Source organism: Halichoerus grypus, chromosome 11, assembly GCF_964656455.1.
Source record: "Halichoerus grypus chromosome 11, mHalGry1.hap1.1, whole genome shotgun sequence".
Classification (NCBI taxonomy): domain Eukaryota; kingdom Metazoa; phylum Chordata; class Mammalia; order Carnivora; family Phocidae; genus Halichoerus; species Halichoerus grypus.
In genome coordinates, this window is record NC_135722.1 from 26,035,489 (window position 1) to 26,062,594 (window position 27,106).

General features: G+C 36.1%; 1 protein-coding gene across 6 annotated transcripts in view; it reads right to left on the reverse strand.

Moving 5' to 3' along the window:
• Positions 1 to 4,426: 4,426 nt before the first annotated feature.
• HIPK3 (homeodomain interacting protein kinase 3) overlaps positions 4,427 to 27,106 on the reverse strand; it is a 93,048-nt gene continuing 70,368 nt past the window's right edge. For 3 of the 6 annotated variants that reach the window (XM_078058227.1, XM_078058229.1, XM_078058228.1), the window contains exons 4-17: positions 21,918 to 22,037; positions 21,154 to 21,240; positions 20,461 to 20,645; positions 19,209 to 19,368; positions 18,690 to 18,813; positions 13,571 to 13,692; positions 13,183 to 13,310; positions 12,931 to 13,092; positions 12,711 to 12,773; positions 12,122 to 12,418; positions 11,686 to 11,826; positions 9,678 to 9,913; positions 9,254 to 9,381; positions 4,427 to 8,394 (exon numbers count right to left, since the gene is read on the reverse strand). In XM_078058227.1, coding sequence (XP_077914353.1) covers positions 7,918 to 8,394; positions 9,254 to 9,381; positions 9,678 to 9,913; positions 11,686 to 11,826; positions 12,122 to 12,418; positions 12,711 to 12,773; positions 12,931 to 13,092; positions 13,183 to 13,310; positions 13,571 to 13,692; positions 18,690 to 18,813; positions 19,209 to 19,368; positions 20,461 to 20,645; positions 21,154 to 21,240; positions 21,918 to 22,037 — 2,430 coding nt within the window. In that variant the 3' untranslated portion in view covers positions 4,427 to 7,917. The remainder of the gene's footprint in view (positions 8,395 to 9,253; positions 9,382 to 9,677; positions 9,914 to 11,685; positions 11,827 to 12,121; positions 12,419 to 12,710; positions 12,774 to 12,930; positions 13,093 to 13,182; positions 13,311 to 13,570; positions 13,693 to 18,689; positions 18,814 to 19,208; positions 19,369 to 20,460; positions 20,646 to 21,153; positions 21,241 to 21,917; positions 22,038 to 27,106) is intronic. The other 3 variants (XM_036107269.2, XM_078058232.1, XM_078058231.1) reach the window with 3 other exon arrangements.

Here is a 27,106-nt window from a genome sequence, read left to right on the forward strand (position 1 = left end):
GGGAGACAGGATGAAAGCTAAACTAGGAGTAGGAACTACTCTTGGTCAGCAACACTCCAAAAGACAAAGGAATTACCTATGTGTAGGACATAGACATTATTCAAACTAGGTCCTTTGAAACCTGGGCTCTTTGGAGAAATGACCAATTCCAGATCCAAGGCCAGAAAAATACAAGGTGAGCCTAAGACACCTTATTGGGCCAGAGAACAAGGAAACATTGAGACTAATGCAGTGATGTCAAAAGGATTCAGTAAATTAAAATTAACTTACTGGGGCGCCTGGGTGGCTCAGTCAGTAAGCCTCTGCCTTCGGCTCAGGTCATGATCCCAGGGTCCTGGGATCGAGCCCCACATCGGGCTCCCTGCTCGGCGGGAAGCCTCTTCCCCCTCTCCCACTCCCCCTGCTTGTGTTCCCTTTCTCTCTGTGTCTCTCTCTGTCAAATAAATAAATAAAATCTTTTAAAAAAATAAAAATAAAATTAACTTACTGAATAAAGCAAAATCCATGAATCCATAATGATGGGGCAGGGGAGAGGGAAGGGAAGCAAGCTCAGGGAGAAAGCCAGAAAGTCTTTCTTCATAGAACGATGATGAATGATGCTGGGTAATGAATGTACAAGGAAGGAATGACAGAATTGAAAATCAGCATTTGCAACCCCCAGTGTAATAACTGATTCAGACAACAGACATCAAGGGATGCTAAAGCCACTGAGTAAGATGTTACTGATATTCCCACAGTGCCACCCCACAGATGACAATGGAGAGATCTGCTACCAACCTCTTATCCCAGTGTCATGACTGATAACAGACAACCTGAAATTATGTGCTTCTTGATGTGATGCAATAAGGACACATCTCCTACAATTCTTACAATGAACAAATAATTCAATGAACAAACATTGAAACTAATCAAGCCACTAGACCCAACTTGTACTTCATGGAAAAGATAGAAAGGAACCAGTTAGGGTGAAGAAACAGACAAATTCAAAATGTAGGACATTCTAGCCTAAATTCTTCAAAAATGTCATAAAAATAGAGGACTGCTCTGATTTAAGAGTAGTCAAAGATACATGTCATAACCAAATGTAATGGGTGAATCTTGATGGGTTCCTGGAGTTGAGGGGAGAAGGGAAGAGTTATAAAAGATACTGAAACACCTGGGAAAATTTGATTATGGAACGGACGCTATAAAATCATTAACGTGGCTGGGTGTTACGAAGTTTTGTGGTTAGTTCAAGAATGTCATTGAGAATGTCATTCTTACCGTCTCAGTGCTCGTGTTACAAGTTGGAAGTATCAGGATCTAAAATTGCTTACATTATTTTAACTATCTGAACACTTACATTTCAATGAGTTTTCAAAATCTGTTTTTCTGCATTTCCCAAGTATATTGTAATAATGTATTATTCTTATGATGGAAAAATATGAAATGTTAACATTTTATTTTTTCTATTTCAAATGACCATACTTCTAATTAGGGAACTACATGGGTTCTCGTAAGATAAAATAATGCCATAAAATAAAAAATTGACACAAAAATTAACATGAAATGAATCACAGACCTAATAAAACTTAAAACCATAAAACGTCTGGCAGAGAACAAAGAAGAAAAGTCTTTGCAGCTGTGAGATAGGCAACAGTTTCTTAGGACACAAAAGCACAAACCGTAGGAGAATATACTGAGAAACTGGACTCTATCAAAATTCAAAGCCTTTGCTCTTCCCAATACCCTGTGAAGAAAATGAAAGGACAAGTCACAACCTGGGAGAAAATATTCGTAATACAAACATCTTGACATAGGACTGGTAGCTATCATCTCTCATCTGAACTATTTCAACAACCTCATCCTATCTGGTCTTCCAGCTTCCCCTCTGGCCCTGCCTGTCTGCCTGCTTAAAGTCCTCCCAAGGCGTCCCGTAACACCTGACATTAAATCTAGATGCCTTTCTTTGGCAAAGGCCTGCATGCTCACCCCTCTAGTTCTATCTTCTAGCTTTTGCTCCCAATCGCAAGGCTTTTTCTTCAGCCTCACAGGCCACTTTTCTGGTTTGCCCATATTAAAGTCACTGAATCAGTATACTGTATTTATCCCACTTACCCTAAGCGGGCTTATTTGCTTTCAATCTTTCCCTCCCACTAACAGGAAAGATAGTTACGATCAAGAGAAACTTCTGTTTTGTGCCCTGATACATGCCTGGTATATAGTGCTTGAAACATGGTAGCTGCTTCATGAGTGTTACTGAATGACTCATGACACCTACCGTGTGCCCGGCACTGTGCTACGTGCTGACTGAATGGTTTATACATGTTGCTCAAAGCCTTTTTTTTCATCTCTTTAAAAAAATAAATTTTTTTTTTTTACCTCCCTTGATCCATTTAAAATGGCTAAGTACTTCTTGGTACAGGTATCCCCCACTTTTCAAAAATTTGGATTATGGCCCTTCTTCACTTTTAAGAAAGACTATCAGTACCTGTTTTTGCTAACCAAAAGAGGATTTCGGTTTTTATGAAGAGGCAAAAAGGGAAGAAAAGAGCCTTCAGCAGTTTGTTGGCAGAAAGCCATGACAGCGGCCGCGCTCCAGAGCAGAAAGAGCGCCCCCCCCCCAAGCCCCCTCCTGGGGAGCCACACTCTGCATCCCAGCACCAAGCGGCCATAGCTTTGACCTGCGTTTGTAAACATCTGTGCTTTATCTCCATTTATTTGGTAGGGCTGTGTCCTGAGGGATCAGAAAAACCTGAGAGAGCTTATTTTTGGGGTCTGGGAAAGCTCAAAAGCTTTTCCATTAAAATTAATGGTAATTGCTTCTTTACACCATTTTGGCTTACGAAAGGTTTCAAAGGCATGCCCTACTTTCCATAGTGGAGGAACTTGTCTTCTCAAGAAGCCAATTTACTCTATTTTCAAGTAAATTACAAAATCTGGATCTCATCTATATGTAGGATCAGTGCTTTGGGCTAAATGGAAATCTTCACATTACTTTGAATAACTCACACCCACAAGAATGACTAAAATGAAAGAAAAAAATATAATGTGTGAGGACATAAAGTAACTGGAACTCTCATATTACTGCTATTGAGGGTAAATTGAATTTAACACTTTGGAATATTGTTTTAGTTATCTAATAATGTGGATACACCCTGTGACCCAGCTCCGTAGCTGCATATGTGCCCAAAGGAAATGCACACATGTGTTCTCCAAAAGATATGGACAAAAACACCAGCAAACAAATTATTATGTAAGCACACAAGAAAAGAACAATCAAAAGAACACTATACAGCAATAGGAATAAATGAGCCACTGCTAAACACAATATGGACGTATCTTACAGAAAAATGTCGAACAAGAGAAGCCAGACACAAAAGTGCGTATGTCATACTTCAATTAAAAGTTTGCCGAGAGATTATGTATTCTCACTGTTCTGGTAGAATGCTCCCCCAAAAAACTCTCCTAAAGTTCAATGCTTGAAGTATGAGATAGCATTTGAGGACCTAACTTAAATTGGCCTACTACAACTATATTCTTTTGAACTCTCATGTTTGTTTTCCTAGAGAGAGAGAGAGAGAGAGAGAGAGATGGAGCGTGAGTGAGCATGGGGGTGGGGAGGGGCAGAGGGAGAGAGAATCTTAAGCAGGTTCCATGCCCAGCACAGAACCCAACACAGGGCTCGATCTCACGACCCTGAGATCATGACCTGAGCCGAAATCAAGAGTCGGACGCTTAACCGACTGCGCCACCCAGGCGTCCCCTTTAAGTCTCATGTTTTACATCTTAAAAATGTGTGAATTCCCTACTCTTCATTCAAGCATATTAAGCAGAAATATTTACCTCAGAAAATATTCAAGGAAACAATATTCAGGGGAAACAGGCTGTGGGTATCTTGTGGGTGCAGGACTTCTGGCACACTGCCCCAGGCCTCAGTTTAAAAAGAACTGGTGCAGGGGCGCCTGGGTGGCTCAGTCAGTTAAGCGTCTGACTCTTGATTTTGGTTCAGGTCATGATCTCCTGGTCATGAGATCAAGCTCCACATCGGGCTCCACGCTCAGCAGGGAGTCCTCTGACATTCTCTCTCTCCCTCTGCCCCTCCCCCTGCTCCTGCACACACTCTCCCTCAAATAATCTTTAAAAAAAACAACAAAACAAAACAAAACAAAAACAAAAAGAACTGGTGGAAAGTAGATTAGTTATGATTAGACAGTCTCATTCATAGATGAGATTCACCACTCAGAAGTGGGACTCTGGACAACTTACCTAAATACTTTGAACCTATTTCTTCATTTACATAATGGTGAAGATAATAATACCTATCTCACAGGTGGTTTTGAGAATTAAATGAGATGACTGATGTAAGTTAGGTACTAAGTGTTACTACCCTTTTCCTTCCCTCCCCTGTAAGCAGGCCTGGGGTGGAAAAAAAGGCAACAAGCTGTTTGCTGCAATATATATATTTTAATTCAAAGTGAATCGACAGTAATACACCATAAATTCTTATTTTGACACTCACCAAAATAGTCACCTGGAAAACCCGCTTTTTGTGACAAAGTACAGAAGGCTTGGTCACATTTAAATCACTGAGAACTAGAGAGAAATACTAGCGCAAACCGTAATAGACATTACATCCATAAAAATTTTCCCAGTCCTTATTGTAATATTGCACAGTGCAATTGCTACATGGCAAACTAGTGTAGCATAGAAGTAAAAGCAAAAACAAACCAAAGAAAGAAAGCCACAAGTCTAAAATTGTTAAACAGTTAACAGTTCAAACTTAGTAATCAAATCTATTATCATTGGGTTCATTAAAACAAATCTTCCTACACCTTGCAGTGTATGATTTAACTTTTACTTAACACAAACCAAGATTAAAATTAGTAGAGATCTGAAAAAGTGAAAAGGCTTTGCTACTACAGTAACATATTTAAACACCCTGAAGGAAAAGAAAAGTAAGTATCAGGGTATTTGGTAAAAAAAAAATAATAATAATAATAATTTGCAAATTAAAATAGTATGCAAATATGCAACTTGGAAGTCATGCAGTGTTTTATTTAAGAAAGCAGTAAAACCAAAGAAAACTGGTAAAATGGTTTTAAAGAAGGTATAAATCCAAATTCTTTTGTCGATATGTTGAATTTAAAAGTTAGCAGGATTTTGACATTTTTAATTTTTAAACACATTAAAAAGCCCATGATCAGAATCGGTTAAGAGCAGTGTACTCAACTAGGGTACGCCTTTATCAAACTTGACTATTACGAAAACATTTACTGTCCTTTTAACAAGACCATCTGAGTCTTGGAACTGAAATACAGAAAATACGACATTTCAGGGTAGTAAATATGGCCCCGAACGAATATAAAACTGCGCCAGTTTTGTACCTGTTGTACAAACAGAAATCGATCCTTTGCACTTGGTGTTTCTGAAACATCCGCTGCCAGCACTGATTCTTTTCCAAGAAGCGAGCAGATACCAGTGATCTGCTGGACCATATAAATAAAAATTAATAAGCTGTGGAGGGCAGCAAGTTTACTTAAATAGTGACTCCATAAATTTGCCATCTGTAAATAATCTTTTAAATTAATCTTAGGCTACTCCTTTTTTCTGTGTAATATATATATGTATATATATATTTCTATTTATATAAAATGCATAGAATTGATTACTAAAAACACTGAAACTTGTGGGGAAAATTAAGTCCTTCATTTTCAGTGTGACTAAAAATGTACTGCTGGTTTTTTATTTTATGATCTAATACTGTAATTTTTTAAAATCAATTTCAGGCACATTTATTTCATTGATGATGATTAAATAAAACACTGCTTGTGTTAATGGAGTAAAGAAAAGTTTATCCATTATTAGCTTATTGTCAACGCTGTATTAGAGCTGTACTAGTGGTATGCAATTCATTTATCAAAGAAATGCTGTAAATCCAAAACATTTGGAGAGTTTTACACTCAAATGCTTTGTACTGTTTATTCCAGTAAATGCTGTAAGATTATATTCCAGATTTTTAAGGAAAAAAAGTTAAGTCAAGCCTGCAAGATACAGCTTTCTCAAGTGTCTACAATGCCAGTATGAAAATAAAAAATTAAGTTACATTGATACATCCAAGTTTTTTATATGCAGTGATGAGCACAAACATTAATAGAGATAAAATACTGATGCAAATAACACACCCCAAAATAACATATGCAATTATTTTCCATCATTTACAATACAGTAGTTACAATGACACTCCAAACAGAAAAGCAAAGTAAAAAATCAAAACCCCAACTTCTATTTCATGTAATTAGACTTATACAGAAATTAGAAGGCTAAATAACAACTAGTTAATCACCTAATTTCACAGCTATCTGAAGTGGCAATCGTTATATAGCAGCTTATCTATGATACATTCAAGATAAATGATACAATTTATTACTTGCCCATAAGCTAAAACACAGCCTGTTTAATACCTTTCCTTAAATTCCACCTCTACACTACAATATACTTGAGGTCTATGCAAAAAAGTAGCTACCTTTTATATAGGAAATGGATGATTAAGTCTTTGGTGCTGTAAAAGCAACTTCATTTAAACATAACCACCAACCACCAAAAAAGAAAAAAGAAAGAAAGAAAAGAAAAGAAGAAGGGAAAAACCCAAGACACACTTCCTAGGAAAGAAAAAGCATGTAATTTCTGTCCCTGACGGAATGTATTAAATAAGCAAACACCACCAACAAGCAAAACAAGTACTACAATGTAAAAATACTTAAAAAAAAACACAAAAAAAAAACCCTCTCACATGCATAAATGAACAATTGCACACAAAGAACTCACATCTTTTCAAGCTTCAATAGTAAATATTCTGCTACTATTTATTAAATACTGCATGGTTTGCCCAAGCTAAGATGAAACCACATCATGAATCAATGAGCATTTTGCGTTTTCTTTCATTACCTACTCAAAGTCATGCCTACTGCACCTCTAAACATTTTATTAAATCCAATTATACAGCAAACACTCCCAAAATAAACTTAGATTGTATTGCAGTTTCACTTAACAGTATATAAAATGCTGTGTTGTGACAGATATCAACTATCCATTAGATACTCAATCAATTTTTCTTAAGCACTACTAACTGCTTGCTTTTCTTGAAGCTAGATCATTCTGAAAAATCAGACAGCAGAATTCAGCTATAGCAAACATGCTGCCCTCTTAGTAAGGAAAAAACAGCTACAACCTGAAATCATACCACACAAAACCAAAAATGAACATTACTCTATCAAAAGAAAACTAAAGAGTAGATCTGAATTTTAAGTGCTGCAGTCCTCAACATTTATATATAGGTAATAACATTAACAACCTCAAATATTTAAGGCACTATGTGTGGGAACGGTTTACAATGCAGCTGAGATTATTAGAACAACATTTAAGAGCAAAGTCTAGGCAACATTTTGCCCATGCAAAGACACATGCAAATGTAAAGAACAATAGCTCAATTTCTTAGGTAAGTGACCCAACATTTATACACTAAGACACAGATAATACAATTCACTTGTAAGCTGTAATTCTGACATATGTGCATCTGTTGCTCTAAGTCTGTACACAGAATGGCTTCCCAAATGTGGATGTGTCTTGCACTAGTTAGAAGGCAATTTTATAAAAAATAGCAGGAGCAAAACTGGACTTCTGCTCCCATAAGTCACCTGTCTAGAGTTACTACATAAGAAGATAACATGACCAAAGACAAGTTATACCAAATGTGCAAAACACATTAAAAGTGAGTTTTTTTTTTTTAAAGCTCAAAGTTGTTTAAATTGCACCCAAGTCTACATGATTCAAAAATAATTTTCTTGTGCCATGGCTAATATTTATTAAATACCATGTTTTTATTTTTAATCAAATGTTTATATCATTGAGCTTCCTCAATATACTCTTTTTGAGTGTTCACATATATGGATACTGGCTGAGTTTTGTTGGACTCAATGGAAATCCAGTATATGCAGGTGATGCTGCAATGTAAGAATGTGGTGGGAAGATTGGTTTGTACGGAGTCTGATGAATGGTTGGGGATGGTAACAGACGGGGATTTATGCCCACTGGGACTTGGTGAACTATGCCACTGGGATGAGAGATATTGTAAGTTGGATGCTGTAACATAGGTCTTGAGGTACATGGAGAGGCTAAGAGGTGGGCCACTGGTGCAGCACTACTGAGGGGAGCTGATGATGGGTATGGGAGTAGAGTAGGCTGTCCTCCAAGATGCGCATTTCCAGCCAGGTGGGCATGCATGGCCGTGTGATTGGGACTTCCATGAGAAAGAGTGAATGGATTACTGGTAACACTAGTAGGGATATAAGCTTGCTGTCTTCGATGTCCGAAGTTTCCATTCCACTCTTGATGCCCAGATCCAAAGTGCTGAACCTATCCAAAAACATAAACGAAAAAAGACTGAATACATATTTTATAAGTTAAAAAGAAAGGAAGAAAGGGAAATTACAATACACTCTGTGATTGATCATCCACAGAGGATCTCTCAGATCTCCACTTCTACTCAGCACAGAGAAGAGTGAAATATCAATTTTTTACATATTAATATTAAACCTGTTAACATTTATTACCATGTATTATGATAATATTAACACTGTCACTACCACTGCTGCCAGGATCACCATCCCCCCGTCACTACTAACCACAACCATTTGGGGAGCACTTATTTTATGGAAAGCTAACACTGTACATATGTGACATTATTTAATTCCAAAACAACCCTACAACACAGCTATTATTCCCATTAACTGTGGTCCAGATTTGTTGAAGAGACCTGGCCAAGGTAACATACAGAGTACTCGGCAAAGCCAGGATTTGAACACAGCTCGGACGCCAATACCTGTTACTTTTTCTTTCCCAGAGTGAAACACAACTGCTGAGCACAGCACTGACCAGACGGCAAGTACTCAGTGAGGTACGACTATTACCACAACGGACACAACAAAGGCAGCCACCAATCCATTAGTGCGCAATCTGAGCGGACGGGTCTAAGACAACAGACATATTAAACAATCATTTAAGAGAATCTAAAAGCCTAATGTTTCTGAAGAACTCAGGTTCTAGGATAATCTGCTTCATTATCCTATTATGAGGCCGATTTCTCCTTAGTCACGTGAGATGATGAAAAGGGATACATTTTTCAAGACTGTATACAGTGTCAGAATCTTCTTTCCTCCAAATGAAACACTGCTGATTTTGAATCCCAAAGACTCTTAGAACTTCACAAACATACCTGACTGAAATTCAAATGCTGCTGCTGGAATGCTGATGTCAGTTTCTGCTGACGATTACCCATCGTGGAAGGCTGGTTTAATCTCCCAGGAGCGGATCGGCCTTTTATTAATGGCTGGCATATAGAATCTGGCAACGAACAAAACAGAAGACAGCTGATGCTTTTCCCTTCTCATATAAAAATTAGAAAGGTCTTTAGATATTTTACACAGTACTGATTTGACAACCTTAAAATTAAATAAAGAGAAAAGACATCTCATGGTTTCCAGCACCAAATGGTATCAGGAAAGATTTCCTTTCTATGACAGATTAGGCAGGATCAAGTTGGAAATTCAGAGATGACTTCTGGCAATGTTGTTCTCTAAGGTTCCCAAATTAAGACTTTTTGAAGGGCTAGTCAGGGAAATAGGGCGGACTCAGTTTACCTGTGTTTGCCATATGCTCGTCGGCATTTAATCCATTCTCTAGTCCCATTGGTGGCACCACAACAGTACAAACAGCTGGTTTGGTTTCCGTGTTGGCCGAGCTCACCAGTTCTGTGTTTTGATGAGCGTCCTCCACAAAGCTGCTCTCTGCAAAGGGACTGTCGTGTCCCGAAGAGTCTGACGTTGGAGAGCCATCCACAGTATCACAACCACTTTCCTGTTCTTCATCTGACATACTATAAGAAAGCATTTTTATGAATATGTTTTTCAACATTACATCTAAAGTTAAGTACTATCCAGGCTCCAGTAAATTAATGAGAATCTTACTCAGTTATTTCATATCTAATTACAACTTCTTCCTTGTCCAGTAATATTTTTTTCATAAACATTCTAGACTCTCACATTAATTCTCTATTCAGACTGTTAACCTTCTGTTTCTATCCTGTTTAGGTACATCATTTTGGCACTTTATTTTCTCTCCTTTCCCTTCCCAATTGATTCTTAGTAGTGGTTCATAAAATTCCATTTTATAAACTCCAGAAAATCTCATCAAGACACTATAAAAGATGCACTATTCTGGATAATTTAAATGAAATGTAAAAACATATAGTCATGTGACCTGATTTCAAATTAAATTCTAATGTTAGGATTCATATCTTTAGTGGTAATTGGGGTCCTTTTAACTAAACAGTTATCTGAAAGGTCTTCCCCAGCTCTCCAAAGGCCTAGCCAAAGTCCCATGTTTCCCTTCTCTTCCTGGCCCCCTGAGGCCATGACAATCTCTCCCCTCTTGGAGAGAGCAGTGATGGTCTATTTTAATCATTCATTTCATACTTAACAATTTGAAGCATCTTTATATATATATATATATACTTTTAATTATATTTATTTGTACATATATGTAATATTTTTATATAGACATATATATTTAGAGATGAATATATATATACACGTATATACATATATATGTGTGTGTGTGTGTGTATATATATATATATATATATGCCAACTGCCAAACCATATTATAAGCAATTCACAAAAAGATGTGTTAAAACTTCTTTACATCTTCCAAAGTATTCAATACCATTATTTCCTGACTAAGGAAAAAACAGAAAACAAATGTATAAAATTAAGACTTTTTTTTTTTTTAAAGATTTTATTTATTTATTTGACAGAGAGAGACACAGCGAGAGAGGGAACACAAACAGCGGGAGTGGGAGAGGGAGAAGCAGGCTTCCCGCTGAGCAGGGAGCCCGATGCGGGGCTCGATCCCAGGACCGTGGGATCATGACCTGAGCCAAAGGCAGACGCTTAACAACTGAGCCACCCAGGCGCCCCTAAAATTAAGACTTCTTAAGGATTTTTTCAAATTTTGTTTCCACTAAAAAAAAAAAAAAATTTTCTAAAAGTTGAAATCAAATGTATTTCACTGAGATCTTTATGGCTTATCTCTTTATGTGTTGGTGTATCATGCTGACGAGGAGAAGCTCACTAGTTTAGTGGCAATGCATTTCCCTGGCCAAAAAAAAGAGTAGGAAAGGAAATATGGATAAAACCATGCAAATCAATCACCAATGAGAGAAAAAAGTCATATTGGATACTTTATTGACAGTGGGTTATGACTTTATTACGCAAAAATTCCTTTTATTTTGCCAAAATGTTTATTTTTCTCTATGTTCCTATTCCAAATTTAAGTAATAATTGTAGTCTATGGAGAACTTGAGGACATGGCTTTTTCTACCCTTTCAAAAACAAATGATTCTTTAAAAATCATTTATTAAAAGCTGAATTTTTCATTTAGATGTGTTCTACAACAGTAGAAAAAAGTAAAAGAAAAGTATTACTTAAAACCCAAGTTTCTAAAAAAGTGATCTGGTTAAAAATTATGTTCAAGAGAGAAGCCACTGTGGTAAATGGACAGGCACTTATTAACATAAACAACAAAAGAAATTACAGGCTTTTTAGCAGACATAGTATTTATGGTATGCCACCTCTAAAATTCCCTTACCTGTTCGGTCTCTTGCAAGGGGATGGGCTGGACTGCCCTGAGGAGCTGGTGCTCAGGGTACTGTCAGGACTACTTAATGAACACATCCGATCGATATTCAAAGTGCTCTGGCAAGCTTCACAATCCAGACTATCTTTACATCTAGTGAAAGAGGGATGAGAAAACCATGGGTCAAAAATGAGAAGCAGCCAAAATTTACAGCATTTAATTAAGGATATGAAGCAGTTCAGAGTGTCCTACATCGACAAAAGCCTAAAGCTTACTAATACAGGAGAAATGCTGTGATAATCATGTTAATTACTATTCAGGATGTTTACTCCAAAGGACACTGACAGACCAGGGATAAGTCCCAGAAAGGTGTTTTCCACCACACCAGAGGGCGCCATCACTATTTAAGGCTGTGGCATGAACACAAGGAACTGCTTTTGGCACTTACTCTCTGAGTGAGTGTCTCTGCGCTGTCTCCTCCTCATCAGTGTCACTGCTAATAGTGATCACACTCACTGCAGGGCTTGGGGAGTCAGCAATGATGATGGTTTGCCGCTGTTTGTCGGAAACTGATGAGTCAGACTCCTGCCGTACAGATGTTTCACAACAGTCTCTCGCCTGTCCTTCTGAGTTATGATTGTCGCGTGTTTCTATGCAACGTACTTCCTCGACATCTTTCCCATTTACTAACTTTGGAGAAATAAATGTTGAATGTGGGACATTCGTATTCTGCAACGAATTACTCCTGCAACCAAAGGAATAACGTGTCATTTCTATAATCAAAATATGTACATGACATTTTCCTAAGACATCTTGTTCAAATGAACAATGTGAAGCTTCATTTGTTCAAGATCATGTATATAACATACTAACAGAGAGATCGTTTTATAAATATATTATCTCTGGAAATATCAGTGTAGATTGCAGTTATATACATTAAAATGGTCATTTCTTGGTAAATGGGGCATCTGAGTGTCTAAAATTGTCTAAGATTATATGTAGATAATAAATCAAAAGGGCAATAAAGACAATCTTACCAACTGAAAGCATTTATTTCCTCTCTTCCTGGCTCCCATTCCATTAGTTTTACCAAAATACCTCTGAGAAATTGAGAAGGGGAGCTGGCTTAGTGTTTGCAACACAGCTATCAAAGAGGTCATTTTGAATAAAACAGAGTGACCCTTTAGTGTACATGCAAAATTTACTTTAAGGACTAATTTTCAAAATGCAGAGGAAAGTTAAAATACTGATACCAACCTGTTCTGGCACAGTTTATTTTTCTTTGCGGTGGCAGGCTGGGGCCAGACAACATGCGCGATGCCCACGCTAATTGGCTGCGGGGCCGATAAAGTTATCTGATTGGTTAGAAGAGGTTGTGGCATCACTGAGCTATAATGATTACTGTGTGAAATCATTTTCCTAGGGAGAAAGTTCAGAAAAATTGAATCCCTTCTATACCAAGATCTGTTCTGCAAACTTCACGAGCAAGTATTTTTGTTTTTAACTTACCCCCAGTCTCCGAGCCTTTGGGAACCAGCCACCCCGTCAGAAGTTAATGCAGTAGTAGCGGGAGCCATGGGTGTGACCTGCTGCCAGGCAGGTACGAGCATCTGCTGTGTTCTGCCAGACCACGTCTGCTGCACCAGACGCAAAAGAAAAGCTACTAAGTTACAAGTAATTCATCATTACTACAGTTTGAAATAAAAAATACATTACAGTAACAATCATTAATAACTATGTAAAAGTTAAAGCCAAAGACTACAAAGGATCGAATTCCTGTCCAGATCGTTTTTACTATTTCTCAGCAGCACAGGCTGATATATTACAAGTGGATCAGTGCCCTTACTTGAGTATAAGGAAGACAGCATATAGGCAAAAATAATAAATTATTACCAACCTGAGAGAGAACTCCTGGTCGGATCTGTAGTGGCTGCACAGCTGGGGCCTGAGTTACAAGTGGAACTGTATTATCTACTCTTATTGAGTAACTAGTAGGTTTACCATGTGTTGCAGGAATACCTATGAAAAAGAAAAATCAAAGAAAACAAAAAGTTCTTAAAAACTATTTCTCTGAGTTAACTTACAGAACTCTTTTAAACTCAAAGAACTGCTAAAATTCTGATTAGGACTTTAAAACCATCTCCTACATAAAATGTTCATAACATTAACAAAGCAATCTGTTAGGAAAGTGAGGTTCTTTCTATCTCCCTTGTGGTACATCATTCCAAAAACTGATATAAAGCTACTCCTTCTACTGCTTTAAAATGCATACCACCAAGTTGAATCATTTATTTTTTCTTGAAACCTCCCATTCCTTTTAAAGTTTGCTATTCTAGCTTTATTTCCTTTTCAAATAGTTTTGCCACTATGATAAAGGACATGGAAAGGTGAATCTAGCCCAACATCCTGATCTTCTAGCAGGTAATGTACATCTTCTCATACAAACTTCTTTAAAAACTCTAACAGGATCTTACACTTTTGGCACCAAAGGGGGGAATGTATCGTAACTTCACACTTCAATGGCCATGATGGCTTAACATGATTCAAGAAAATTCAGGGATGACACACTCATTCCAACCTCGAAAGGAAAAGCAAAAATAATCTTTCATGATGATACAGCTGAGCTTTGACCAATGTGGCTTACTCCACTAGTATTCCTAGTAGAAAGCTACTGCAACTCCAAGACAAACATGTTCCACTTTGCTCACCCACTAAGAAAATTAGAAAGCAGAACTGCCAGTCATGTTTATCCTGTTAATACCTCTGTGTCATATACTGCAAAAGTACCTTGCAAATACTGTCTTATATTAAACTTTGAGACAGTGAAATAGTATCACCCCAAATGAGAACTTTGACTCAACAAGATTTTAGGGGCATCCCCCAAACTCAGAAAGCTCAGTTATGAGAATAAATTCACTACTTCACAGTTCCAGTCTCTTGTAGCAGTGACTTTCAATATAGGCTGGCAGATTATTTAAGTATCATCGGTTTTTGCATCAAAGTGATCTTAGGTGTTTCTGATCAGCCATAAGAGAAAAATATTACAATTGTTTTATTTTACTACTGAAAAATAACCTTATAATTTTATTGCACAAATATATTATAAGCGTTAATCCTAAAGAGAATCTGAATTTGGTAGTGTTTATTTATCTTCATAGAGGCTCTTCTCCCACTACCAGGGTGTTCTACCCCCGAGCTCCACCTAAAAAGCTAGGATTAAGTTTAACAAAGATCTACGGATTATTTTTTTAAAACTGACCTTCTTACCCTTCCAAAAAGCATGTTTTGATCAGCAAATTCTCCAAGAAATGGAATATAAGCACACCCAGGCCGTGTAGATATATGGCAGCAATAGACAATCTCATCAGAGAAAAAAGAATTCACTTTGACAAGGATGAAAGGACAGAGCGAATTCTCAAATTCCAACAAAAATCAACTTGCCCTTAAATTCTCCTCATAACTGATGCCTTACAGTGAGAAGAATTCTCCTATTATCTTCTCTCTTCATGAGGTCTAATTTATTTTTATCAAATTCAACATGGTTAAGACCCCAATTTTCTATATAGTTATTAGATTAGCTAAAACTTCATCTTTGTTTGATTAGATTTGCTTTAATACCTGCACAGCAGGGCACAAAAGCTTAAAGATTGTTCTAGTACAACAGGAGAATTTTGTTGAAATGTGTTTGATTCTAAAATAGCAGTTTTCAACCAAAGGGGATGAATAACTAGCCCTTCAGGTTGCCAAATAATGTTAAATGCTTGTTTAATATATACTCAAATTTGTTAAATAAAAGCTTGGCTAAGTGTTTCTTAACCTAAAAAAGGTACACTGTCATGGCTGTCGTACCTATATATCTATATCTACATGTTATATGTATAATATAAAAAGGTACACTGTCATGGCTGTCGTACCTATATATCTATATCTACTTGTTATATGTATAATATAAAAAGGTACACTGTCATGGCTGTCGTACCTATATATCTATATCTACATGTTATATGTATAATATAACAATGTTATGGCTACAGTACGTATATTGTCTATACCCATGAAGAATATATGAAAGGCATGCTGAACCTATAGACACTGTAGCCCCAAAGTAAAAAATGTCAAATGGAACAGACATAAAATTTATTTAAAAATACAAACTATAATGGTGCCATAACTGCTAACCAACAGCTGCCCAATAACCATTTAAAATGTTTCTTCAAAATGGGACTGGCAGCACATTATGAGGGAAAGCAGTAAGAAGACCAATATTGGGATTTTCTACAGAGATACTAAAGCAGATTAGAGGGAAAGCTTTCATTTCTAAGCATCACTATACTAAGACAAGAAACAAAGAACCAACATATTTACAGAGCCTACATGTCCTGCTACAATGTACCTGTTACATAAGCTAACAAGTATTCTGCTTTGTCTTACAGTTAATTCTAATTCCAAAATACTGTTCTTGACATTTAAAAGGTTAATGAGTCTGACGGTATCTCCTTTTCTTTGTTACCCCTATCCTGAGCCACTCATATAGCTGTTGGCATATGTACAGAAAGGTTACTAATCTTTTATCAATTATAAGGCACATTCAAAGAGAAAAGATTTCTCTGACACCTCATTGGATGTTTAAAGAATGATGCTTGACTGTGTTCAGAAATGTGTCTCACAAGCCTCTTAAATTTTTGCTACAAACAGAAGGTAGGCTCTGAAAAAAAGAGCTGCTATTCTCAATCTTGATGAGATACCCCACACTGTAGGTGACTTTGGTACACAGGGGAAGATTATTAGAAAAGAATCTGGAGCGCCTGGGTGGCTCAGTTGGTTAAGTATCCGACTCTTGGTCTCAGCTCAAGTCTTGAGCTCAAGGCCGTAAGTTCAAGCCCCACATTGGGCTCCACACTGAGCATGGAGCCTACTTAAACAAAAAAGAACTTAAGAATCTATTTGTTAGTACACAGTAAAAACTCATCTAAGTGAAAATGCATCTGTCAAAAACCCATTTACATGATAACTGATTAAAAAACAAAGAAGCATCAGTCTTGCATGCTCAAGTATTTAGAAGTAAAATGTCTACCACTTCCTATCAAACAGTGTAAGTATGTCTAGATAGAGCAAATAGGGCAAAATGTTAACACTTGTTGAATCTAGGGTAGAAGGCATTATGTTATTCTTTGAACTTTTCTATAGGTTTGAAATTTTTATAACAACAATTGAGGAAAAACAAAGAAATAAACACAACAGGATCTCTAAAAGCACTGACATCATGATGATGTGGGTTTTTTTATTACCCCTAGCCATGGGTTACTGTCACAGATACTTACAGACCACCTTGGCACACAATTTCATCTTAAAAATCAACCATCTAAGCTCTTGTTTTTTTATCTTCAGTGCTACAAATCTTTCTCTCGATGAAACCTTATATGAAAACCCAATATATATAAAAGATGAAAATAAAGCTACCCTGGCAGAACAAAAATGGCTGCAGAGTGAACATGTTTTCACATCTCTTATTACCAGCCGATCAAGTCAACAAACATACCTCAGTGCTTTATTAGGCACCGTAGGAGATATTAGAACTTTAGAAACGTTGCTCAAATCCTTAAATCAAACAAATTTCAAATAACCCGCAGAATACGGAAGTACTAGAGTTAGAACTCACAAAGCTATTATCTATTGAGCCCATTTCCTTTGACTAAGGCTGAAAACAGGTTACCAGACTCATCTAGAATGACACTGCAAACAGCAGAGAACAGGACGGTATCCCAGGAGTCCTGACTGAGCACCGACTGCTTTCACCAACACTACTACGCAGTACTACCATCACACTTCCAAGAGTCATTTAGGGCCTCATTTGTAGTTAACCTCTTGCTTTAAGACAGTATTAGATGTTAAAGCCTAGCAAAGACAAAATGCTAGGAAAGGACCTAGAAAGTCACGTTTTATTCTGGTTATTCCAGACATAATATTGGCTGCTACTGTCCTTTAAGAACCACTAACAAGTGCCCGGTTTGAGAGTTTATGGCCTCTTCAAAGGTATTCTGCCACTCATCTCACTTGAGGTTTTAATTTGCTTTTTATCTAAATAAGGGACATAATCTAATTGAGTCAAAATCAATCTCTCTTTTTTTAATCCTAAGGTATGGGCAAAAAACAAGACTCTAAAATTTGGGGATAAAATTCCTTTGACCAGCCATCAAAAAAAAATGAAATCATGCCATTTGCAACAACATGGATGGAACTAGAGGGTACTGTGCTAAGCGAAGTAAGTCAATCAGAAAAAGACAATTATCATATGATCTCACTGATACGTGGAATTTAAGAAACAAGGCAGAGGATCATAGGGGAAGAGAGGAAAAAATGAAACATGATGAAACCAGAGAGGGAGACAAACCATAAGAGACTCTTAATCTCAGAAAACAAACTGAGGGTTGCTGGAGGGGTGGGGGAGGAGGGATGGAATAACTGGGTGATGGATACTGGGGAGGGTATGTGTTGTAAGAGCACTGGGTATAAAACTGATGAATCACAGACCTGTACCCTGAAACAAATAATACATTATATGTTAATTAATTGAACTTAAATTTTAAAAAATTAAAAAAAAAAAAAAAAAGAATTCCCTCGACCAAAATTTAAAGAACTGAGTGCTAGTCACTTTAATGTCTGGTAAGAACAGACAGATAAAAGGTACTTACCTAAACATCTGGAGCTGTGATAACCACTAACGGACAACCCCACAGCTTTCCAAGCTCGTTAATTTCTACTAAGGTATTTCATTGTGCTAGACTCTACAGGAAATCTCATTATCATATGACCCATTTTGTTAGTGATGATTACAGTGGAGCTCCGGTCAAGAGAGGAATGTCACTGGTCTAAAGGCTACCAACCAGCTTAAATTTAATTCAAATGTGGCACTAAATATATCAAAAACTATGCAACATATTTAATTACTAGATGCCTAAATTTGTTTAAAAATAATATATGCCTAAGTTCAAAGTGTAATTTAAATCAGGGAGTACCTTGAATAGCTGGGGGACAGATAATCAGGGTCTGCTGAAAAGCATCACCACAACCAAAATGAGCAGTTCCGGCCTGTAGAGGAATTCCATGGTGCGCCACTGAATGAGCGGACGTGGTTAATGCCTGAAAGGATCAGCACAGGCGGCATTATCCTGAACAGTCTTCTAACTGCCACGCGCATGCTTTACAAATGCAATTCGAATACACTTCTTAAAATCACACTTCTATTGATAAAAATGGACCCAGAAACTGATTTTACTCAACTTTACTTTTCGTAGAGTTGCTGTACAGAAAGGCAGATAGGGGATACTGACAGTGAAAGGTGATAAAATAAATGAGCTTCAGCAGACATGCTCTGATTGTTACCCTGAAATATTCAAGATTTCACAAAATAACCAGTGAGACCCTCACCAGCACGTGACTTCTAACTGCTGACATAAGACTTCTATATACCTCAAAAGCAAAATGAGCCATCATAAGAAAAGGAGTATAAATTATTAAATACTCTAAGTTCTTACCTGATTTCTTAATGTGCCAATTTTAGTAAAACTTGCTGTCAGATTAGCAGTACTGCCTGAAGCAACTGGTCTTAAAAGGGAAGTTTTATTGTGATTATTTGTGTCACATGAGTTTGGGTGGGACTTACAAATATCCATAATATGAAAACAGGACTTTACACTGCAAAAAAAAAAAAAAAAGAAAGGTGATTGTAATATTATTTTAAATGTTTAGTTAGAGTAGTTTAAAATTTAAAGTTTCCAAAAGAAAAAAATTTCTACCAGAAAACCTACAAAAGACTGAATTTTAAAGCAAGTGAAAGTATATCTTATATCTGCAATATTTTCTAAGACATCAAAGCAATAGTGAGCATATTTTGACTAGCACAATTTAATTTTATGACTGCTGCCTGAAATAATTTTTCCTAAATTTCTAGATCTCTACATTGCTAAACTACTGGTACAAAGTATATGGTTATCATGTTATTTTCAAAGTGCTTATATATGGAAATCATTAGATATTTTTAACTGTTGGGGATAGGGATGGGGAGAGTAGTTGGGCTTTATAAAAATACCAATTTTGAGGGTAATCCATAATAATTAATACTGGTTTGTCCCTATACCTTCTTCCTTCAGTCATCTAAAAATATTAATATCAGTCATTAAATAATATTAAATTATATTAATATATAAAAATATTAAAATATTTTATAAAATATTAAAAGAAAAGGTGTGGGCTTTAAAGAATTCATAAGATTTGTCTAAGGTAAATCTGATAAGACCTTCTCAATTTGAGAATATATTCTTCTCCACTAACCCATAAAAACCCTCCTTTACTTCCACAACACAGAGGAGAAGGTGTGGGCAGGGAAAGCAAATGGTGTGAAGGGAAATTAAAGACGGAGTTTGCAGGACTCAAAAGAGGGTGGAAAACTGTTAACACTTCCTTTTATTATATATATGCCTGGTTATTAAGTGATTAATATAAAACATAAATATATAAAATATATAACATAATATATAAAAATATAAAACAAAGTGATTTCAGTATGGTATTTTTGGAAAAAGAACATTGGAATGCAACTCAGATTTATATTCTGGTACTAGCTGCCACTTACTAGTCCATGTGAATTTGGCCAAGTTAGCTTAACCTCTTTCGACTCCATTTACTTACATTTAATAAATATACTGAATCATCTCTCTAACATACTAATTTTCTACAGACTTAGTATTATTTCTCCAGATCATTTAAAAAGATTTTCAAGTAACATACTGGTTGCTATGAGGGAAATCTAGAAGATGTTTCATATTAACAAAAGGATGGTTCAAAGTCTCAGCTGGAGTAATTCTTAAATCTGCATCAATCAGCAACATTTTCTTCAACAGACTAACAAATTCTCTTCTATCAGCTTTCTCAGCCAAAAGATCACTTCCTTCCAAATCCATCACTGTGTTCACCTATAAGATCAAAATTTCAAGTTGTCAAAAAAAAAAAAAAAAAAAAGCCACAGAAGTTAGTATATGTTAAAGATTCACAGTTTAAAAAAAAATACCACAACACAGAAAAGAACAGAGGACTACAATTATTTTGAAACAAGAATGAGTAATTGAGTTTTAACAAATTCACAAAATGTTTCAAGGTACCAAATAGTATTTAAAACAAGAGAAAAAAATTTTTTAAACAAATATCCACTTCTAACAAAATATGAGGAAAAGAAATTGGTACAGCTAGGATTTTCCCTCTTAAAGAAAATACTTTTTACTAAAGCACAGGATGGTATAAATTAAATATTTGATAAAGACAAATGCAATTTAGTTCCTGAGAGGAACAATTTTGTTTGAAAAGCTTAAATCCAGCAAGCACTCTATAGTTCTTTAGAAGACGATTAATATGTGGTGGCATCCTTGGCATTCAAGTGCAGCATCATAAGCAGGGAAAACTAACAAACATGACTGTGGTACTCACATGCACTATATCATCCAGACTGTTGAATATGTACTTTCTGGCTTCTTTAGACTTCATTCCTGTCTCTGCCTCATGCTCTTCTAGTGTCTTATTGGATATATCAAAGAGGGAAAATAATATATTATTACCCACTATTTGGAAATTCTTTATTTCTTTAGTTCTGGCACATCTAGTCTAATACATTGAATATTCTAAGGCAAGGAATTCCAAAAGATTAACTATCAAAAATGTACTTTTTAAAAGTACAAAAAAAAAAAATGAGAAGACTTGGTTCAGGTAAAAAATATATATCCTATCATATCCTATCATATATATATATATATATATATATATATAATCCTATTATATCCTTTATAAGTAACTGGTTATAAAGTTAATCATTGAGGATTTACTAATCCCACAAAGAGCCTAGGAATAAATTAGGTACTTGGGTTATGGAGTAAATGGTGAAATTCAGTCCCTGTCCTATAAAGCTTAATAATGGGAAACTGGGTAGAGAAGATGAAACATACAACACAGAAGTAATTACATACATAAAATCTAAAAAACCATTTAAGATGAGTTAATAATTATGTTGCCAGGTTAGAGAATGAGCTAAGTTATTCGGGGAAGGCTTTTTTTTTCCCCCATTAAAAAGGGGGAAGGGTCAAAAATGAAAATTCAAAAGAAGAAATACAGTAAAATAAAAATAGGCATGGGGGATATTATCCACATGATGCATCTTAGAAAAAATGTTTTCCTGAATATTTTTTTTAATGAATTACCTTTAATCTCCAACCAGAATGAGAAATATCTGTTTCTCTGCAAAAAAATCTTGTAGATTTCGTGCCCACATTTAACAACTGTTCTCCTGGTAAACCTTGAGTCTGAGAAATATATCGAATCTGAAAAATAATTTATAAAACAGAAGAGTTTATTCTTTCATGTAATAGATATTAACTGAACACCTATTCTCTATCAGACACTAAGCTAGATGTTAGGTCAAGAATTAAATGACGTAGTCTATGCCCTCAAGAAATTCTAGTGGGGAGCATACAAGTAAACAATTATATTACAGGGTTGTAAGTACCATAATAAATACAAGCTTATGGGAAGACAGAGAAGGGACATCTAAAATAATTGTAGTCACATAAAGTTCCAGAAGAGGTGATGCTCAACTTGAGTCTACAAGGACAAGTTAAGGGTTCTTTAGCCCTGAAGAGTGGGGAAAACCTGACTATGATATATGCTAAGGTTGTAATATGAGTAAATATGCAAAACCAGGAGAAAATACCCACACATTCAGATCCTGGAAGCGCGGAGGTTCACTCAGTGAAAAATGACAAGAGGTAAAACTGAACTAGCAGGCAGAGGGCTTCATCAGTCAGGTAAGAAGTTTTATCTGTCCTCTTTCCCTCTATAAGCCCCAAGTGCCCATTGTTTTATCTCTAAATCTGTATATAAATATTTATCTCTAGCCCTGGAGCTGTAGATCCGACTGCTTACTGAAACTCTCTACCTGGCCGGACCTGATGTCCCTCAAAGAGAACATATCCTAAACTCAATTTTCCCTTAAATCTGCTAATCCTCATGTATTTCCCAGCAACAAACACCAACACTAACCACCCAAACCAGAAACCTGAAACTTATACCAGACACATACCCTCTCCCTCATCTCTCTCCCCACAACATCCAAAACCCTAACAATTTTACCTCATTAGTATTTTTCCTAACTGTCCCTTCTCTCCATCCCTCTTTTAGGTCTTCTTCAATTTTGAGTTATACAATTTCACAAGCCTCCTAACGTAGTTTATCTGCCTCCCTAATGATGCCATCCACTCAGCCCCAATTCATTACTCACACTAACAGCCATTCTGGCAAAACACAAATCTGTTACTCCCCTGTATAAAATCACTTCCCCTCATTCCACATCCCATAAGTGGCTGAGTTTGAGTTCCCTGTTTTACAGAAACAGAAAGTGAAAAGTACCCCAAGGTACTTTTGCTAGATGCTACATCAGAGTTCTCAGATGGTAGGAAAGGTCTTCAACAATTCAACAAACATACACAGAGCATTTATTATATGTCAGATGCTAAAGATATGCAAATGAATAAAACATGGTGACAATCTGCAAAAGCATATTAATTCAGAATAAATATTTAAGCACATAATATGCAATTAAGCTAGGAAGTACCATTATGAAGAAGAAAACAAAGTACTAAAAGAACACAGAGAATAGGGTAATTAACATACCTATGAATTTGAGAGGGCACTGAAAACAAAACAAAAAAATGGCAAGTGATCTTGTGAGTTTATTTTTGGTCATAATGCCTGTCCTGTCTTCTAAAGAAAAACTGTTCCATCTATACCCCCTAATACATGAAGGAACTCATCCTTTGCCTTCTCCATCCCCAGTGAATTAAGGGTGAAAACCTGACTCAGAAGCAATTAATTCATAAATTCAAGTTGTGAACTCAACTAGAAATAAGCTAATAAGCAAATGAGATTTACAATGTCAGGAATGTGAATTAACAAGTATCAACCACTGTTGAGGGATGAACTAAAGGGTTACAAAATGGAGCTGGAGTTTGGTGGCCACGCTAATCTAACCAAAGTTCAGAGTGAGCAGAAACTCTGAGTAGCAAGTTAGAACCAGAACAGATAAAAGCACTCGAAGAGCAGTCAACTTATGACCCAGCTTCATCCAAAGTGAAGTTCTATCATGTCTATTAATTCCATTAAGTGCTGCTTTGAATCCAAAAGCACTTCCAACTCCAGACTTCACAAAATCCAGTCATATTACAGCTCCATATTTGGATTTTTGTGACAGTCTACACATACGTACAGGAACTCTTACTTGAGCCAGCTTGAGAAGGTCTCTACATAACCCAAATAGCCTGACAAAAAGAACTTTAAAGATTCCCACTCCCTCATAACACTCAGGAGCTGAAATAGTCAATTTTATTTTTCTTACATAGGATATGACTTGAAATTACCAAGTAAAATAATTTGAATATAAATTCAGACTTTTAGCTGTTTTTGATGAGATTCTAAACTCCAACAAACATTTTGCAAGAACAATCAACATTACCAAGTTAATACTGTCCATCTACCCATAAAAATATTATTTAATTCCCTAGAATGTTTTGGATAGTTCCCTGATAAACAGAAGTTCAATCCAATACACAGAACACTAATAAGACAGTATACCTACAATTAAGACAGGAAGGGTTGATTCAAGCACAGTCCTAATTAACAGGGCAGCCTTCTCTAAACACGCATACCATTTGTTTGTGTACGAATGGAAAGGAAATGCACATATGAGAAAATATGACATGTAAGGAATTCTCAACAAGGTCAGTGCCTAGCTGTAGAATCCAAAATTCAAAGAGGAAATTGCCTTGGAAAAGCTTTAAGAAATAGATGATAAAGATGATTAAAGAGCTAGAACACAAACCCCATAATGAAGAATTAACATAATCTGCATTATTTTTTTTCCTGGTGACTCAAATGTGGCTTTTAAGTATATAATAATTGTAAGTCTACCACTAATTCTTTTTCACCTCCTTTGGGAAAAAGAAACCTGTTATTGCATTTGAAGGTTAAATAAAGGTTAGATATAAGACATACCAATAAGAGTAAAGAAAGAGATAAATTACAATATATTTCATACAAAGTCTTTATTTTTATAAATGTTCCATGTGCACCCAAAGTGTGCATTCTGCAGTTCTGCACGTAGTATTGGATGGAGTACTCTACGCCTGTGTCATTAAATCAACTTAGTTAATCACGGGCTCAAATCCTCTACATACTGATCATTTTTCTATTTTTGCTACATCAATTATTGAAAGAAACGTGCTAAAATTTCTAATTATGATTGTGGGTTTATCTATTTCTCTTCTGGTTCTGTCAATTCTAGATTTATATTACTTTAAAGTTATTACTACATGTATAAAATATAGAATTGTCATATGTTCGTGTTGAATTGAACTCCCCAAATTATTTGGCTAAGCTTCCCCTCTTTATAAATAATGCTGATGAATCTGTAATGTAAGAATACTTCTATTGTTAAAAGCAATGTTATTAATAAAAGCAAAACAGAAAAAAAAAAAAAAGAATATCTTATACAACATACATTCTGAGAAACATTTGTACAAAATGTTATCACAGGACAAACTGATCAACTAAGTTCCTGGATCCATCCCTAGAACTCAGTCTGGAGAGAAAGAACACCGGTGGAGGTGGATGGATTTGAGAAACTAACATAAAGACCATAAAACCCTCCTCCAGGGACAGCAGAGAGACAGTGGTAGGGTGAAAGTGAAGTCTGGAAGAGGGCTGGAGCACAGACTGGAGCAGGGTTTAGTTGGGCCCTTTCTTGAAAGTATCATTATCCATAAGGTAGTGTAGAGGTGGTCCACTGCTAACAGCATAGATTCTGGATTCAAACTGCCCGGGTTAGATTCTTGGGGCAAGTTACTTAACTTCCCCACACCTTGGTTTCCTCATCTGTAAAACAGAGGCAATAGTAGTATGTACCTCTAGCAGTATAGGGTTGTTGTGAGCATTAAATGAATTAATGAAAGTGTAGGAACAGTTTCTGACACATAAAAGAGCTCAGTAAGTAATAATAATATTACCATTACCCACTGTACTGCCACTGTAAGAAAAAAAAAAAGTTTAAAAATAAAATAGCAACAGCACCCCAATTAGTTGTCCAAGAATATCAGGGCAGCTGATGACTGGAACAGGGAACAGAAAACAGATAAAGGCATACCCTATTGATGGCCTCTTCACATCCTAATTAGACAATCGTAATCCAGGAAGCTGGTGAAAATCTATGAAATCCAACCACATTAATAAACAGACTAAAGTAAAAAACAACCAAAAAAACACTTACATGAACATTTTAATAGATGTATAAAAGCATTTGAAAGTCCAAAACCAATTTAGGATAAAAAAAAGAAAATTAGGAATAGAGGGAGTTCCCTTATCTTGAAAATAGACATTTATCAAAACCTATATAGGACACATCACATTTGGAAATGAGTATATAAAGTCTAAGACTGAAACCAAAACAAGAATGCTTACATCATCACTCTTATTCACTTCCACTCAGATATTTTGGAAAATAACTTTTAAAATACCAAACTAATAATTATGATGTAACTATTGATGCTATATGCTAATATATTTTTTAATCATTATATTCTCTTGGAATTAAAGTACTATACATTCTGAAAATACTGTTAATATGGATCAGATTAACACCTGTTCCCAGTTTACAAAACAAAAAATCTATCATGGAACTTAGAAAAAGCTTTGATCAGGGCTTTGTCTCAAATGACCATTGTGACTTTCGACAAGTCATTTCATTTTTCTGGGCCTCAGTTATCCCTTTTATAAAATAGGAAGGAATAGTAAATAGATAATCTGCAGGTCCTTTTCAGTACTAATGTCAGGTGTCCAAGACTAGAACTGTAGAAGTCCCAATCCAAAGTACAGCAGCAAATCAATTTGAAGTTGCCACTAGATGGTGTCCTGCTCCAGAATACCATACATGTCATAACTTGTAGTCCACAAAACCAGAGGTATACTTCTAGCATTTGACTGGAACTTCAGCCTTCAGCAACTAAGAGGCTATGGGACTCTCCCAACTAGATCACCAACTCTTTCAAAACTAGCACCAGTCTAGCATCCGCATCAAAGTTAGGTTGGTAAAAAGCCGAAGGAAACCAGGATGTATGGAAAATGTTACAGAAACTACCTTCTAGAGATATGCTGAACATGGAGGATGAAAGGTAGAGACTACAGGAAGCCTAGCATAAAAGAGGTGGTTTATGGGTAGAAAGTCTTTGTAAGAAGATAAGAGATTAAAGTTAATGATAACATCTAATCTAATAATTAATATTAAATGACTTTTAGGCTCATCTCAGCAACACGTAATCACCAAATTCATAACCTCGCATACTTT